Source organism: Trichomycterus rosablanca, chromosome 27 (genome assembly GCF_030014385.1).
Source record: "Trichomycterus rosablanca isolate fTriRos1 chromosome 27, fTriRos1.hap1, whole genome shotgun sequence".
Taxonomy (NCBI): Eukaryota; Metazoa; Chordata; class Actinopteri; order Siluriformes; family Trichomycteridae; genus Trichomycterus; species Trichomycterus rosablanca.
The window spans coordinates 12,965,582-12,983,203 of record NC_086014.1 but is presented as its reverse complement, the minus strand read 5'-3'; the positions used below and the strand labels follow the sequence as shown (position 1 = coordinate 12,983,203).

The following is a 17,622-nucleotide window of genomic DNA, read 5'->3' as shown; positions in this document are numbered from 1 at the left end:
CTGATTTCCCTGAATCTTTTAAAAATACTATGCATGGTAAATGGAGAAAGCCTGGTAGATCCTCCTTTTACACCCAGTCATGATTACCTGCTTGTTGCATAATTTTTTAACAATGGAATAAGTTGAATATTCTACAAACTTTTCACTCTTACTGTGCCCTTGTCCCAAATTTTATAAATGTGTTGCAGACATCAACATAACATACAATTAAGTTGTTAAGTCATAATTTTAAAAATCATTTCTTAGTACTTTTGTCAGTTTACAGGGTGTTACAGAGTGTGCATGGCACATAAAGTAAATTCATCAGAATAATGTTGGAACATGAATAAAATATTCAGATACATAAATGTGAATGCTTTTCCAGATTGAAGTTAATGTGTTTATTATATACAGACAGTACAAAATAGTGCATTTGATCAATGGTTGCTTTAATGTTCTTTAAGACTTTAAATAACTCAATTGCAAATGTGATTTCAGAGACTGTGTTGTTTCTTGGCTAAATTAGATTAATTACAAGTGTTTTTTTTTTTTTACTTTTATAGGTAAACATGTGGAATGAGGGGGGTGTTACAAGCTGTCTCAGATCTAAACTGATTTCAGCATCATTCTCTGCTGTCTAATGAGGAAAAAAGAGCAGGTTTGTTTCTAAATCTGACAGAAAACACATAAATTAAAACGAAATGTTTTAATGGTTACGCTTTCATATGGGCCCTAATGTTTATGCAGAACATGTTTAAAGTAGAACTGTTGTACATATATGTCAGTTATTAATAATTGCACTTTTTATGACTGGATATTAAACCATCTAGCATTTGTGGGCAATAAAATTGGGCTAGGAAACAATGATCACTAAAATTCCTTTTTTATCTAGAATTTCACAAATAGTAAAAATGGGAGAACAGTGTGCAATGAAACATAGATAAAATCCAACACCATAAAATAAATAAAAACCCTGTCCAGTTATTACTATAATTGTTTCTTATCATTAGAAAATATCTGTTAAAGTTTTGAATGATATGAGGATATGATCAAAAAGGAAACTATGAAAACAAAACAAACTTTCTTACTATTGTTTTAAATGGAGGTGTATGCATGTGTGTGTAGTGTGTAGCCCTAAGCCTTTATGGAGAACGCTTGTCCCTCTTGGTCAGGAGGTAGCACTGGATGGTGCGCAGACGATCTTTGGCAGGTCCAAACTCTGGCTGGAGTTTTAGAGTGGATTCATACCACTGCATTGCCTTTTCAAACTCTTCCTGTAAATATACACACACCATTCTCCAAAGTCTGTTTTACAAGAGCTGTTTAATTGACATTATTTCTAATTAGCTGTCAGTTATAGGTGCACAGTCGATAGCATTACACTAAATAAATAAATAAATAAAGTAAAGAGAAAGATCTCACCATTGCTATGTAGACGTTAGCGAGGGTAAAATGGTTTACAACAAAGTGAGGAGCGATCTCCACTGCCATGCGGGCCACGGTCAGCGCATCCTCCCAGAGACGGGCGTTCTGGAAGATGTTAGCCAGGCTGATCAGGGGCACATCCTGCAGAGGAACACCATGCTGTTAGAAGTGTTTTAAAAATTCCAATATAAAAAGTGTCACCTGGATTATTCTGCTTTGTATTAGAACCACAAATATTGACTCTGAATCAACAGTCAACATCATTTAGATTATTAATACTATTACTGATGCCTCTTTGAATGCTCTGTAACAAAACTACATTCATCAGGGTGCTAGGGGCACTAATTACTCACTTATTGTGTATAATGATGATTTGTAAAGAGTCAAAGTTTATCAGGCAGCTACTTATTTTGTGCTTATTTTAATATACAGTGTAGATGATAACCTGACAAACTATACAGCCAAATGTTTGTGCACCATTGACCATGAGCTTGTTGGACATCTTATTACATAGACATAACATGAGTGGTACCTTCATATGGTGAGGAGCAAAGTTTAGAGCCTGTCGGAGGCAGTCGATGGCCTTCTTCCCCTGACCCTTCACTCTCCAGTACAGCGCTGCCATGCTGGACAGAACCCATGAAGTCTGATTCTAATAAACAAGGGCAAACCCAACCCACAAATCATTAATGGACTATAAAAAAAACCTTAGTCTTGGACTATATGATTATTTCTTATGAAGATATACAGTCTGTAACAGATAAATAGTCCACAATCAAGACATCACATCTACACTAGGTGAGAAACATTCTGATTCAACCCAACATCAGTCATACTTTTTCTAAGACTTTAGCCAGGCGGGTTCCCACTTGTTCGAACGACTGTGGCATGAACTTATCCTTTCCCAGATTTTGCAGCACCTGAATAAAAAAACACAATAATTAAAATAAATGACAGACTTTGTGAGAACATTCTTTGTTTTAATTTGTGTAAACACACACACCTCTTTGAGCTGGCTCTCTCCTGTATAGTGGATGCTGCCGCGGTTGGCAACGCCACCCAAATGGTCCAGCGTGTGCATGCTAGCAGGCAGGTTGGCATTGCACAACGGTTCTGCAGCTGGCTCCTGCAAAGGGGTGGCAAAGTCTATATGCTCCGTAATGCTGCATGGAGAGAAGAGCAGAAAGAGAAAATTAATCAGGAATTCCTAGATTTTCTTATATTAAGTGTTAAAGTTAGGCTCTGCTACAATTATCAGATGTTCAGGTCACCTTGAGTACAATTAAAACATTTAGCAGATGTTGTCATTTAAAGCGACTTACTACTGTCACAGCTACGACTGCCCTGTAAACTGAGACCTATAAAACGGATAGTTCCGGTCCTAAAATCTGATTGGCTGAGTCGCGTTCGAAGCCGTTGTAAAATCCCCGATAAACGCACACCTATGACCACCTCACATCGTTCCATATTAATACGCCACTGAATAAAAAAAATTAATGTTATTTTCGCCCTCATGTTGCCTAGCAACACTGTTAATCGAACTATTTTGCGTCGCGGAAGAATGCTTTATTGTAAGTTTATACACAATAAATACATTTATGAATTAAACATTGTTGTATTTATTATATTTTATGTTGACCGCCGTTTTATAAAAGCAATAAGCCACTCGAGACCGAACGTTACTGTTATGATTTTAGCACGGGGAAAGAAGTTTTAGGAAAAACGTCATCCCCGTGCTAAAATCACAGTAATGCACGGCCTCTCGTGGCTTATTGCTTTATCAGACACTGAAATGTAACCTCTAACTGGTCATAAAATCCGAAATACTGAATAGAACTGCTCCACATGGGTATCAAACCCAGGACCTTCTTGCTGTGAGGTGACAGTGCTACCCAAGGGCCCAACAGTGGTAACCTAGCAGTGGTGGGGCTTGAACCAGCGACCTTTCGATTACTAGTCCTGTACCTTAACCACCAGGTGCCCCTATACCTGCCCCTAATTCAAATTAGCCAAGTATCATACTCAATATTCTTGGCAGACACTGCCAGCCAGGTGCTTGCCACAGTGTTGAGATCGACCCTCCGTGTACGCTGACACTCCTCTGGTCCTGGCCAGCCCAGACTGCTGTAGTCCTTCCACCTTCCTGCACAACACACACACAAACACACACATCTGTCCATAATGCAGCTCTTTGCTCTTTTCTATACAGCACAGTGAGTTATAGGTTAATGTGAAGTCTACCTGGAGGTCCTGGAGCAGGAATTGTGGGGCCACTGATCTCCAGGGTCGACTGTGCCAGAGAAGAATCACTGTGAGCTAACTCCTCTTCCTCTGTCCAGCTATCTGAGGACTCTGCTTTGGGTTTTCGCATCCGCTTCACCTGGAATGTGATCTGAAAATACATCATAAGACAATAAATACAAACGTTTTGGTGATATGATCACAATTACATCCCAGTTACAAAGACAGCTGTGCCACTGAGTACATTCACAACATCAGCAATCTAAAGGAATTTGTCTTTTGAGTCAGCGTTAGAAGAAACAAGTTATACACAACACTACATACAGTGATGTAAATAAAACTCCAAGAGCCAATAGCGATTTCTTTTTTAGTACTGTGGGATTGTCAGTCATGTTGATATTACCAATCATCAGTGCTCACCCATTCTGCTCCGTCATCATCCTCACAGTTGCCGAAGCAGGGCCCATCACCGTTAGCTCCCATCACCTTGTCGTTCTTCAAAACACGGATTCCCCGCAGGTCACCCGCCTTTCCGCTCACGTCCAAAGCCCCCTCGAACGCCCCCATCAGCTCCTCGCGCAGCTGCCAGTCTTCAGTTTCAACCTGCAACTCTGTTTTATCTTTCACTCCTTGCTCCTGCTGGCCCACTTCCCCTGAGCCATTACTGTCCACCACAACTTCTACGGAAGAAAAAATAAAGAAAAACACTCAACCAATTACTTATTAAGACCAACAAAAAGGAACAGAAACCAAAATAGAATCTATTGCATTTAACATGGAACATCTTCAAAATATGTTTTAAACTTCTTACTCTCAAACAGAAGTGAGTCCTCCAGTGCGGAGCTAATTATGGCCTCAATGTTTCTTGTATCCGTTCTTCCCTCAGTGCTCGAGTCCCAGATCTCCACCTCAACTTCTAACTCTCTTTCACAGGCCGAGTTATCTGCACAGCACACATACAGCCTAATCACATCCAGGACTGCTTATAACTGCACACACTGTTTAATTAGACTATTTTAAAAATTATAATTCTATTTTTTTTTTTTTTTTTTCGCTGACCAAGACCAACCGCTTCTTTTCACACACAGATCCCCATTATTCCCCGTCGCTGTGTAGGCGCCATAGACCAGCCAGCCAGCAGAGGCCGCATGAGGTGTCTCCCCACCCGCAGACACAGTCAACCGTGTCCGTCTAGGTGCCAGTGGGCCGAATGCAGAGCTCAGATTCAAACTCGAGATCTCACAAATGCTCAATTGACTTAATGGGCACAAATTCCCACAGACGTATCTCAAAAAGCCTTCTCTGAAAAGTTTTAACAGCATTTGTTTTTAAAATAAGATGTTCAACAAGCTCATGGTCAGATGTCCAAATACTTTTGGATATACAGTGTATTTTAAACTCAGTGGCAGATAAACTTGATTACAAATGTGCTAAAAGGACTTCAGAGGTTCTATTAATACCCGGATCAATATCGTGCATGTGTCTCCCAAACCTACGAGAGGAGAACGAATTTATTTTGTCTGCGGAGTGGAGCCGCATCTAAATAAAGCTTTAGCTATTTTCAGCTGGTTGAACTACTGAGTGCACGATTTCTCCACTTCACAGCCCTTCGGCTTGATGGGGGGAAAAGCATCAGGGGAAAATGTGCTGAACTACACGGGAAGCTGCGAGATGGACAGAAAAAAAAGAACAAGTGGGAGGTGGTGGTGAAGGCGAAACCCAGAATAGAACATGCAGTGGTAAAAGAAGCTAAAAACAGAAGCGAGATTTCAGTGACTGAGCTATAAAAAGACTTCAACCCACAACACAAGCCAGACTGAAACAAATGGGATTCGTGCAAAGTGATGGCAAGACTGAGGGAGAATGTTGCAATGTGAAGTCTGTCTGGAGTAAACTGAGGATAAATTAAACTTAGCCATGATAGTAGGGTAAAAACATCAACGTTTTTTGGAACACCACATGGACAAATTAAAGTTAGAAATAAAAAGGCCAAGCATTTATAGAACTATCACTGACAGAAGATGTTCTGGGCATGGTCAGGGCATTCAGAGAGTATCAAGAATATTAAGGTGCATTCTGATGACGAGAGCAGTCCATTAAACCTTACTAGTACTTACATGGGCACGCCTGGGGCAGAAGGTTGTAGAGGAACGGGTAGAACTGTAGGCAGCGCATCAGGGGCAGGCTGGCCCAGCACTGGCTGCAGCGGGCGCTCAGAGACAGGGCGTGCCGGAACAGAGCCAGCGCGCCGGTCAGGTTCCCCCGAGAGAGCTGCACACTCACCATGCTCAGCAAAGTGTGAGGCTTAATGCAGGAGAAAAAAGAAGAAAACGTGGTTTGGTTTATGATTTTAAATCATTAGCATCATTAGAATCGAGTCTTACTGTAAAATCTACAAGATGTCAAAGTAAAAGCAGATGAAGCAGAGGAACAAAAGTCTGAATCTTCTGTCCTGAACCTCCACAGCCATTTAAATAAGTCAATTACTCTGCACCAAATTGTGTCAAATGCATTTTTGCTTTTATTACTTGAAATTTGTTAATAAAATGACCTTTGTTATTATACTAACTTCATGAATGAAATTCATTTCATTAGATTTATATTACATTATTCTGAGCACAGACTTAACCTCAGTAGCTTGTTACGTGCATCAAAAGTAACATAACATGCTATAAATCCGGTTATAAGTCTTGTTTAAAATCAAAGGCATCAAACTTTTAACACAATATCTAAAATACAATCATAGGAGTGACTTAAAAACTTCAGCTGCATTTAAAGCACAAGCGAATAGTAGCACATTAATATAATTACAATATTTTTCATAATAAGTGAGCTTCTGATCAAATAATACTTAGATAAAACAAACACCATTAGATAATGGTCCTGACATACCTCAGAGGCATTAAGCTCCATGGCCTGCTCCAGAAGTCCTTGTGCTTCATGGTGCAGGCCGTAGTGAAGAAGCAGGTTGGCGGTGTTGACCAGCGGCACTTCTCGGTCCTGAGGGGGTGCAGAGTACAGGGCCTGTCGCAGACACTGCAGCGCTCGCGTACCATTTCCTTTAGCTCGCCAAAAGAGCCCGGCTTCATTATAAACCAGCCAGTGAGGCACACTCACCTAAACACACACATTACAAAAACCTGCATAAAAACTAAGTGTCAAACCAGAGAGTACAGACCGGAAGTGGCCAAGTACAGATTTGCACGTTCAGGCTGATTCAGCTGATCCAAAAATATTTAGCCTGCATATATTGTGGATATTTTAGCACTAATTTGCTGTCCACTCAGTTTCTGCTTTCCAGGTGCAAACGTGGGGCAAAATAAGGTCATGACGCATTTGCCACCCTGTGCAGAGCCTGTGCTTACCTTCTCCATAGCTTTTGCTATCATTGCGCCCATTTGTTCCAGACTCCACCCGCCACTACGCTTCAGCAGTATCTGCACACAAAAGCAAAATGATCCACATCACTTGTTTTCTGAATATGAAACACTCCTACACATACAAAGAACACACACAGCATGCTGTGTCCAGAGCATCTTCTACATTTGTGCAATGTAATTAATGAACACTAATAAAGCAAACCTGATTGGCGTGATCATCAGGCAGATGTTTCTCTTCCAGGGCCCAAGCCACGGAGGTTAGGGGGTCAGCAGGCAGGAGCTGAGCTTTTAAACTGCAGTCAGGGGGTTCTGCAGAACCGGGGCCGTTCCTGCTTACGTACAGGCTACTCTTTGCCCTGAACACCACAGAATGTTATGATTAAAGGGCATTGTTACATTATGTAGCATAGCACATCATTTAAAATGCTTAGTATTTAAACTGAAAACATGGTAGGTGGCCTAGCTTTACTCAAATTGTACCAGTTAAGGAATGCAGTATACAAATTCTACTTGTATTTTGCATTAAATATGAATAAGAACTGAGCACACAGTTTTTAAAAACGTTTAACATACATTTAGGCTATAATACACATTACATAGCCAGATAAAAACACTCATTTACATGTTATGCCAATAGAGTATTGGATGTACAAGTGTCTCACCTTAAGCCGTGGCTCTCTGGAGGAAGGAAGAAGGTAGGCAGCAGGTGAGCAGAAGGAATGGAGGGGAAGCGCTGAGTACAGTCTGATCTTGTTGGCCACAGGACACTATGAGTCTCCTTAATATTAAAAACAGTTTAAGTTACTGAGCTCTGATTGAAACATACATAAAGAGGATTAATACAAGAGTGTACGTCCATATACTATAACTAGTATAAGTTAAACAGAATATTAAATTGTTTATTAAATAGGTTTAGAAATTTTAGAGGTCTTTTGGTAAAGTGAAAATGATACAGATGTTAAGTAAAACATAAGTTCGTGTTTATACTAGTAGCTAGGTTCACAAACAAGAAAATGATGCACTGCTTTCAGTTTGGTTCTAGTTTGCTCAGCGTTCACAAATTAATAGTAGTTTTAAAAAGTGCGCACCGAGGTTCGTTTTAATCAAACCAAATCTGTCCAGTGTAAACACGTCCTAAATGGAAAAGCGGCTATTTTGAACAACCAAACATTCTTTAAGCACTAGAGGGCGCCAATCTACCACAAGAGTTAAGTGAATATTCTCTGGAACAGCTACAGCACTGTCGGGATTTTCATTTGCAACATGGGTACATTTAATACAGTCAAGTTATTCATTATTTTGTTAAGAGTTCAGGACTACAACTTAAAATTATTCTACACATGCACCTTTTTACTAGTAATCACTTGAAGAGGTAAAGTATGGAGGAACCCAGGAAGCATGGAGTCTCAATCACACACATTTTTTTAAGCTGCATCTCAGTCAACTACCCTTTACCTCACACTACATGGTATGCTTTAATATAAATATATAATATTTAGATTACAGAGAACATATATGAACAAACATCAAGACCCTTCCTCATGAGCGAGTTAAGGTGTCCTAGCAGTTGTATCAAATCAATGAAATGCAACCAACTGTACTGTAATACTCAGAAGTAATAGAATTATGATATCTTACAGAATCAGAATTAGACCCATCATCCCAGTTTGCTGCCGGCACTTCTCCTCCAGATACAGTTGGGTATAGCGGTGTGCTTCGGCTCTCGTTCAGACTCATCTCAGACACCAGGGCCAAGCTGCTGGCTACAGACACCTGCTCACCAAACTACACACAAAAGAACAGATAGAGTGGTAAAGCACTTGTTTGTAAGTAAATAAGTAAGTAAATTTTATTTATAAAGCACTCTTAAAACAACTTACGTTGACCAAAGTGCTGTACATCGAATAAGCATACATAACACAACATTATATTAAAAAAGTAAGAACCAAATAAAAATACAGAGTAAGAGACAAAATAAAACAAATACAAATAGACTAAACAATTCAAATTAACACAGCTCCTCACTGTTCAAATGCCAGCTTATAAAGGTATGTTTTTAGGAGTGATTTAAAAACAGCGGCCGAAGGTGCTTGTCGAATATTAGGAGGTAGAGTGTTCCATAGCCTCGGAGCATAAACTGCAAATGCACGATCACCTTTTAGCTTCAAACGAGCCCTAGGAACAGTCAACAAGTTCTGAGTGGCTGATCTTAAAGATTTGTTTGTCTGATGATTTGTCAGTTTCCCTGGGAAACACAGGATGCAAAGCAGGAGCACCTACACCAATCCATTGCAGCACTTTGGACAACATTCAGACATGGTCAATCATGTCTGTGCAGATGCTCAGCCAACCAATAGAACGCTGACAACACTGCTGTCGAACCCAAGCATGGCAGTAAAAATGACATGAGTTAATGGTACACTTCTAATGGTATTGAGAATTCACGTTTAGCAAGCGTGTAACTTTTAACATTTTGTAAGCACTAGAGGGCGCCAAAAACCCATAAAGTCATTTAAAGGTCAGGCTATATCATCTGAGGATTGCTAGGGTCACAATCAGAATGAGCCAGGACCTGCAATAATTCCTAATGATGGGTTCATGTGTAAAAGGAAGCAGGTACATTTTTTTTACAGCAGTTGTAGTAACCGGCATTTTTTATTTGCTGGTGGAGGGTGTATCCCTAACATTTTTGGGGGGTTTGGTTTTAACAAATCAAGTTTCCGCTGTAGTGAAGTCCATGGCTGTTTGATTGAATGGAATCATTTCTGTAGTAATTGTACAAATTGGTGAATTATTAAAGGTATACTACTAACCTGGATATAGTTCACATTCTCAAAAAGATCTCCCCGATGATAACGCACAGGTAAGTCGTATGGGCAGAACAGGCTATTCTGTTGCTGGCCTAGATGGCACATCTGGTGATTACCTAAAACAAATATAAATAAATCATAATCAGTCCATGTTTATGTAATAATAGCAGTGTGACGTGACCAGGGAGAGAGACAGAGACGTAAACAAATGAAAACAACACGACTAAACAACCCGACTACTTGTTTACCAGGGTCATTGCACAACATCACTGATTTAAACAAGTGTGTGGTAGGCGGGCAGGCCGCCAGCTCCTCTCACCAAGCTGTGCCTCTTTGGCCATCTGTGTCTCGTGGATAATGTTGCGGAGAATCTGCTCCTCCTGGATGAGCTTGTGCTTGTCCAGCATGGTCTGCTGCCGCAAGTAATGATCGTGCTGCTTCTGGTACTCTTTCAGTTCGTTCAGAGTGCGCTGCAGAGACCTGCACACGTACAGTGCTGTATTAATGACACGCACACAAAACTGACGTACCAGTACTGGTATAATCAGCAGCCGAACGTTAAGTCTCCTTTATAAATCGTTTAAAAACACTAGACAGTTACATACACTCGACAGGAACGTGTATGCTGTGGTAGTCCTGAGATTCAATTATTCTTTAACACGGGTAACAATCTCTACAGACAATCACGCTTTACACTGGATTAGGCTTTGTTCTTGGCATGGTGTAAAAGTTTGGGTTTTTTAAACCTTGGCCAGGGTGTTACAGTTTTATGTACTTTGTACAGGACGAGATCATATAAAAAGTCACCAGTTATACTGTAGTTCATTATAATACCAAACAAGAAACTACTAGGGCATAACAAAAGATACATAGCATAGCACCTGTCACTTTCACCTTTCTCTACTCCATCCAGCAGATTTACAGACAACACAAAATAACAGGTGAACTCAAATTCATGAGTCTTTTCATTACAGAAAGAGAACCGTTGCAAAAGTTCCACAACTGTCATGAGTGCTAGTGAATAGTTCTCCTGTGTAAAAGGAAAAATAATAAATGTATTAAGCAGAACTAAAGTAAAACACACTTGGTTAACTGCCTAGTATGGAACACAGACTAAGAAAAAAGGTGTCACAGAGCATTTTTAAGCCAATACGGGCGCATGCAAATGGCAAGGCAGCCTAACATCTCAACATGGTACTAATACTGTCCATAATTACAAGTCATTTCATTAGCAAATTTCTTTAGTTACACCAATGTTTAAACAAAGCGACAATGATTACATTTTTATTGTTAACTTTACAATTGCAAATTACATTAAAAAAAAAAAACATTTTTATGATTCAGAATAAATTTTAAAAAACCCTCATTCAAACTGCTGTATCGTTTCATGTCTACATTTCTGGCCTTCCTGTTTAACATTATTGCCTTATTTCACATTTGTTATTTTGACGAATGAGCACACAATCTCATGCCAAAAATGTATGGCAGAAGAGTAAAGGCTGGCAACTCTGGCATTGTAATGCCTATGGTTTTGGAATAGGATGTCCAACATGCTCATGGTTAGGTGTACACATACTTATGGCCATGTAGTGTTAATGACTACACATTTATTTTCTCAGTTTTGCCTTTTTTGGACAGAATGTGGACACAGTTGCCCCTCTATTCTCACCTGTGCTGAGCCTCTAGTCGCTGCTCGAGCTTCTGCTGACACAGGACGGCGTGCTTCCTCCTCAGAGCCTGTTCAAAGCCTGGCTGAGCCTGCAGAGCCTGCTCATAGCACAGCACCGAGTGATTATACTCACCCAACATCTGCCAGGAGGACAGAAGAATGAGTGAGAATTGTGTACATCGTAACACAAAGATATATTTCACACAGTATTTACACACGTCCACCCTTAGGGTCACTCTGGTTTTGTGTTTGGTACCCACAGCATAGATGTTGCCGAGTGTGTAGTGGCTGGTGAGCAGATCAGTGGTATGGTCCAAGGCAGCATGTGCCAGGATGGCGGCATCTGCTGAGAAGTGAGCTCGATGAAGAATATTGGCCAGATTGACCAGGGCCACATCTTTGTGCTCCCTGCCGACAGAAAAGTAGTAAAAAAAGATGTAAATAAATGCAAACCCAAGGCAAATACAGAATGACATAAGCTCACCAAGCAACACACACAAGAGCAACAAATAAAACCAGTGTAATGCGACTGGTATATTAATCATCATCTAATAATTAATCATCATTTAAGGAGCACGTATAAGAAAATCAAATACTATGACTTTAGAGTAACTGAAAGTGATGAGCTAAAATAATAAAATGAATTGTTAACCATGACCAGAGTTGCTGCTGTTTTATTAACAGATCCCCTTTTTAAGTCATGGCAGTAATGTTATTTTTTTGCATTGCAACTACACCTTTATTATGGCTTCCTATTTCAGCATTTCACCCCTGTTGCAAATGAATGTATTTTAGCCATTTTATTTATTTTAAAAACTATTGTTACCCAATAAAATAACTAAAACTGTAGAAGCTTTATTTTCGTAAGCTGATAGTCAATGTTTTGCTAAAAAGTTAAAATAATTTAAAACATTTTCTACAGAGGACCAACTGCTGAAATATATTAAATTGATCAAATAAACAGTAATTGTGCATTAAAATGTTCTGACGTTTTGTCCTCTTGTGGTATTCCCAGTAGAAAAATATAGAAAAAGATTTAAAAACGTATTATTCCCAGTTAGTGCATCTAGTTCAGCCAGTTTTTCAACGCTAATACACAATAAAAAGTCATTTCAATGTAAAAGCAATCAAAATGATTTGCATTTGCACTTCAAATGAGTGGAGATGTAAACAACGTGGATGAAAAGCAGGTACAGTAAATCACTGTTTTTATAAACAAGGTTACTTGTGTTTTCTTATCCATAGGTAAATGTACTCATTTATTTTGTCATGTCAATATTGTTAAAACATAAAAAAAACTGAAACGCATAGTATGTAAGTTTATATAGTGCCTTTCACATACCCAAGCTTTAAGAAAAAAACAAAAACTATGACATGGAGAAAGAAGAATAGTGAACAGTTTTTAGTTGACCTTTGGAACTGAAGGACCAGGCAGAAGTCCAGAGCCAAAGAATCTGAGAGAACGGTTGGGACAGTAAAGATGAAGGAGCTCACTGAGGTAAATTGTTGATTGTAGTTTTTAAATCTTAGTTCATTTCATTTTCAATTTATGGTTCCATCAATTATGACAAGTCGTCCAGGTCCTGAAAGGGCTAAGCAGCACCAGACCATCACACTACTACCACCACCGCGTTTGACTGTTGGTATGACGATTTGACAGTAGACTGAGGTACTAAATTTATGCCTTTATGTAACAGGCCCAGGTCTTTCAAAATGATCCACATTTGACTTGTGAGTAAACAGAATATATTCCCTGGATATTTTTTTTAGATTTTTCCCCACACAGGGCCAGGCAGGGCTGAAAGCATTTTTAAGATTTTTTTTTTACCTGGGAGAAAAGTGCAAAGCGCGGATCACGCAGTCCACAGCTCTCCTGGGCTCGTTCTTCATTCGCCAATAGAAGGAGGCCAGATTATAAAGCACCCAGGACGATGAATTCTGTCAATAAAAAGACAGAGAACTGAGACTTATATTCACTACCAGTTACTACATACAAAAAATAATTATTAAAATCAAAAAATTGTTAAACATTTCTGCGCAGTGTAATATACACACACACCTTTAGAAGACCCTGATGTATTCTATGGCCAACCTCATCAATGCGCTGACCCAGTTTATGGGATAAAGAAGCAAAGATAGGGTCATCCTTTGACAGCAAAGGTGACGTGAGGTTTACTTTCTGCTGCACACCCTAGAAAAAAACACACAAGCATTAAAAAGAGAGATTACACACCAAAGCACACTAAAAATATTACATTTTCAGAATTATTTAAATAAATAAGAGCCAGTTCACCCTTAGGTGCTGAAAAGCATAAATGCTGTAGGAGAGCTCAACGATTTCGGCACAATCAGGCTTTTCAAGGTCTGGAGGTAGAGGTAGTGTGTAATCCACGTAATGTTCAGGACTGCAATAAATAAAAAAATTATGTTATAACAGTATAGAAATGCACTACAGTCAAATATAAAAAAAGAAATCCAATAAACAGTAAGAACACAAACGCATGCAAACCTTACTTAATTCCTTTACTCTCCAGGGATATAAAGGTGCCGTCATAAAGGTCCAGATCCCCGAGGGGAACTTTAGCCATGACACAGTCAGCATCTTCTTTATAGTGTCGCTGTTCTAACCCAGTGTCTCGGTCTTCATTCTCCTCAATGTGAATTTTTTGAGCAACTAGCTGTTTCTGTATATAGAAAAATATACATAAGTTTATTGATACTAAGCAATCTACAAAACCACATCAGCACTGACAGAAAAAAAAATATGTAGGAACACAGGGCTGTTCAAGGATATTCAAGAGCAAAAAAATCCATTTAAGTGCGAGCACACTGCCTGAAGCACTTACTGGGGTGAAAGGCTCACCTAAATACTAGACGAAACGTGTGATCTCTACAGTAGATTTCACATTTACTTGACGATTATCTACTAATCGATTCTAGTCTACTAATCATTACCGGATTGCAACAATTATCTTATTATTTAAGTACCCATGTAAACAATACTGTATAAATGTCTGGTTGCCCCCTGACTCTCTGACCATTTTTACTATTTTACAGTCATGGTATTATTTTGTACATCACCTCCAATTTCTTGAGGTAGTTGACACGAGTCTCCTGCTGCATAAAGAGGACTAGATGGTGTGGGTGTTTCAAGTTGAGCGGAGAATCCACCTGCAAACAAGAAAGCATGAGTCACTGTAAGTAAAAAGAACTCACAATAAAGTGCCAAAAAGCAACAATACACAGTAGACTATTCATAAAACTTTGAAGGATTGAACTGGAGTAACCAGAAAACAATGCTGGTTTTTACAGTTGCTAGGATATTTTAGAGTCATTAAATTACCACAACAGTAAAGTATTTTAAAGGCTTAAAAACAATCAATGAACTTACTCTCACGCCAACACACATATACTAATGCATGTTATTCTATTATTTCTAGTCAGTGTCAGTGCTGGAGAAAAATCACCACCTCAGCTTAAACAAACATTACCAAGTAAAATAACCCTGACGCCACACAGAAAAACAATCAGTGACTTTTTAACTAACTGAGCCATGTCCCAGGGAGTGACTGAGAAGTCAGAGAATGCTTTTTTACGTTAATTTACATGTTTAATTATAATCTAGCAATGCTTTCCAATACTGATTTCATTTTTCTATCATCTGAATATTATTGTTTATTTTTGTCTAAAGATGATTTCAGCTAGGATTGTCCTCAAACAAACAGATTCTTACACACAGTGTTCCATATTCATCCAGGACTGTCTTCAAAATATGGTCATGTCCTTAAATGTGTTAATTACACATAAATTACATTGTTAGAATACACCGGTGTTTCATACTGATCACAGGATTTAAAAGTCAAATTACAGCAGACTTTTAGTTATTATGATTTCCTGGAAAAAACACCCAAATAAGGATCAACAGTGTTTCGTTTTTATTTGTAAGCTGTAGAAACTGTGGTGCAGTAAAGGGCTTTTGGGCTTATGTCTATAATATGACATGACATGCAAGAGGAACGTAAACAAGCCAACCTGTCTCTGTTTTTTAAATGATTATGATAAATTTACTTTGAGAATGTTGTTTCAACGATTAAATAATTGTATTACTTTCATTTAATTGATTAACATATCAGGAAAATAAACTACATGTAAAATATGAAATGTGCCATAGTTTGTTACATACAAAAATAAATATCTATAGTTTTTTTATAGTGGATGTATTAACTTAATGTCACTTAGAAAATCAATAAAATATGAAATTTGACCAATGGTGTTTAAACTTTCGCATAAGACTGTATGTAGTGAGTTACACCCCCATCACCCCTGCCAGGGGGGTAAATAATTAGAATGTGGTGCACTTCAAGTAAACATTAGTACTTCATTGTGACGACCAGTCTTACATTAACTGACCCCTGTTACAAACCGACAATATTAATTTATAATAATAATAATGTTGCTGTTAACAGCTGTTTTAAAATCATCACTAACCTCACACTATCTGAGATGATTTATAACACTAAACTAACGATTACAATCTACTAATAGATCTCTTTTACCAACATAAACATTAACAGCTAACACGCCAGCATTAGCTGATATCAGGTCCTGATACACAGACACATAAACACGAACCTGCTGCTGGATCTTCCCGTCTTCTGTAACCACCCAGTGTGTGGTAGCTCCTCCAAGGTCCACTGACAAAACACACATTAAAATAAACATTCTTCCACAAACGGACGCTCTCCATGATCGGTTTAAACTGTAATTAGCTCTGTCTGTGCTACACTGCTCGTCGGCCGCCATTTTTTCTCACTACCTGTACATACCGCTACTGAGAGTTTTTCCTACCCGTATTCAGGCAAGTCCCGCCTCCTGCGCGCTGATTGGCTGATTGTCACAGCTCTGCTGGGGGAAAAGTAGCGGTGACACCGATTTAACAATTTTGCACCAAAAAATGTTATTTTTGTATTAAACTGAAACAAGGGCGCAGGGCAGGAAGACACCTTGGAATGGGAGAATATCTATGGCAGGGCTACACACACTTATTCACTTATTCTGCTTGATTTTTTTTAGGAGAAGGGAAGGAACCAGAGTGAACCACTGCTGTAAATGTAGTTTTATGATGGACATCTTTCTTTCCGTTCTTGACACTAGGTGCAAATCCTTACCATCCCATCTATTCTCTCACCACCCTTTCCCATTTACTCATGACACACAGCTTGTTACAAAATGAGTAGAAAAAACAAAAAAACATTGAATAATAGAAAGTATGCAATTAAATTATGTCACAGTGTTGTTACAACATTTTTAACATTTGCAACGTTTTTGGGGTTGTAACAACATTGTTACAAATTACGCATTATAAAAAATGATGATGCGATGACAAGTCACTGACACTGTTGGGTCCTTGAGCAAGGCCCTTAACCCTTAGATGCTTTAACTGTATATTGTAAGTCCATTTAAATAAAAGTGTGTGCTAAATGCAGTAAATGTAAAAACTATCCCAGCAAGTGCATTTTATTTTCAAACAAATAATTAAAAATGTAATAGAAATACTGCTTTTTTCCATTGCTTGGTACCCCACAGCAGGGTTTTTTAAACCAATAATAATAATAATAATAATAATAGTAATAGTAATAGTAATAGTAATAGTAATAATAATAATAACAACAATAATAATAATAATAGTAATAATAATAATAGTAATATTAATAATAATAATAGTAATAGTAATAATAATAGTAATAGTAACAATAATAATAATAGTAATAATAATAATAATAATAATAGTAATAGTAATAGTTATAGTAATAATTATAATACTACTAATAATAATAGTAATAGTAATAATAATAATAATAATAATAATAGTAATAGTTATAGTAATAATTATAATACTACTAATAATAATAGTAATAGTAATAATAATAATAATAATAATAATAATAATAATAATAATAGTAATAGTAATAATAATAATAATAGTAATAGTAATAATAATAATAATAATGAACTTGTAAACGAGCGCCCTCCAGCGGATGATTTGTGAAGTGGAACCGGATTGCCGCATTTTCATTAATGAAGTATATTTTTTTAGTTTTGTGTTTTGATGAATTTC

The 17,622-nt window shown here is 38.1% G+C and overlaps 1 protein-coding gene across 1 annotated transcript; it reads right to left on the bottom strand.

Moving 5' to 3' along the window:
- Positions 1-259: 259 nt before the first annotated feature.
- Positions 260-16,307, bottom strand: ttc17 (tetratricopeptide repeat domain 17). Its single transcript, XM_062989333.1, has 25 exons — positions 16,137-16,307; positions 14,586-14,675; positions 14,019-14,188; positions 13,798-13,909; positions 13,564-13,695; positions 13,333-13,442; positions 11,765-11,912; positions 11,505-11,644; positions 10,155-10,315; positions 9,839-9,951; positions 8,664-8,810; positions 7,688-7,803; positions 7,228-7,381; positions 7,011-7,082; positions 6,538-6,762; positions 5,763-5,949; positions 4,457-4,588; positions 4,066-4,325; positions 3,646-3,796; positions 3,427-3,547; positions 2,408-2,567; positions 2,241-2,324; positions 1,937-2,056; positions 1,402-1,545; positions 260-1,253 (listed from the first exon to the last, which is right to left on the bottom strand). The coding sequence occupies exons 1-25, from the start codon at positions 16,305-16,307 to the stop codon at positions 1,122-1,124; spliced, it is 3,552 nt and encodes a 1,183-aa protein (XP_062845403.1). The 3' UTR covers positions 260-1,121.
- Positions 16,308-17,622: the final 1,315 nt, after the last annotated feature.

Bases quoted from the DNA above. Each gene is read 5' to 3' on its own strand.
- ttc17 (XM_062989333.1), bottom strand. From the start codon at position 16,307: ATGGCGGCCGACGAGCAGTGTAGCACAGACAGAGCTAATTACAGTTTA. The intron at 14,189-14,585 runs GTGATGTACAAA...TTCTATATACAG, and splicing joins ACTACCTCAAGAAATTGGAG to AAACAGCTAGTTGCTCAAAA. The intron at 6,763-7,010 runs GTAAGCACAGGC...GTGTGTGTTTAG, and splicing joins TAGCAAAAGCTATGGAGAAG to GTGAGTGTGCCTCACTGGCT.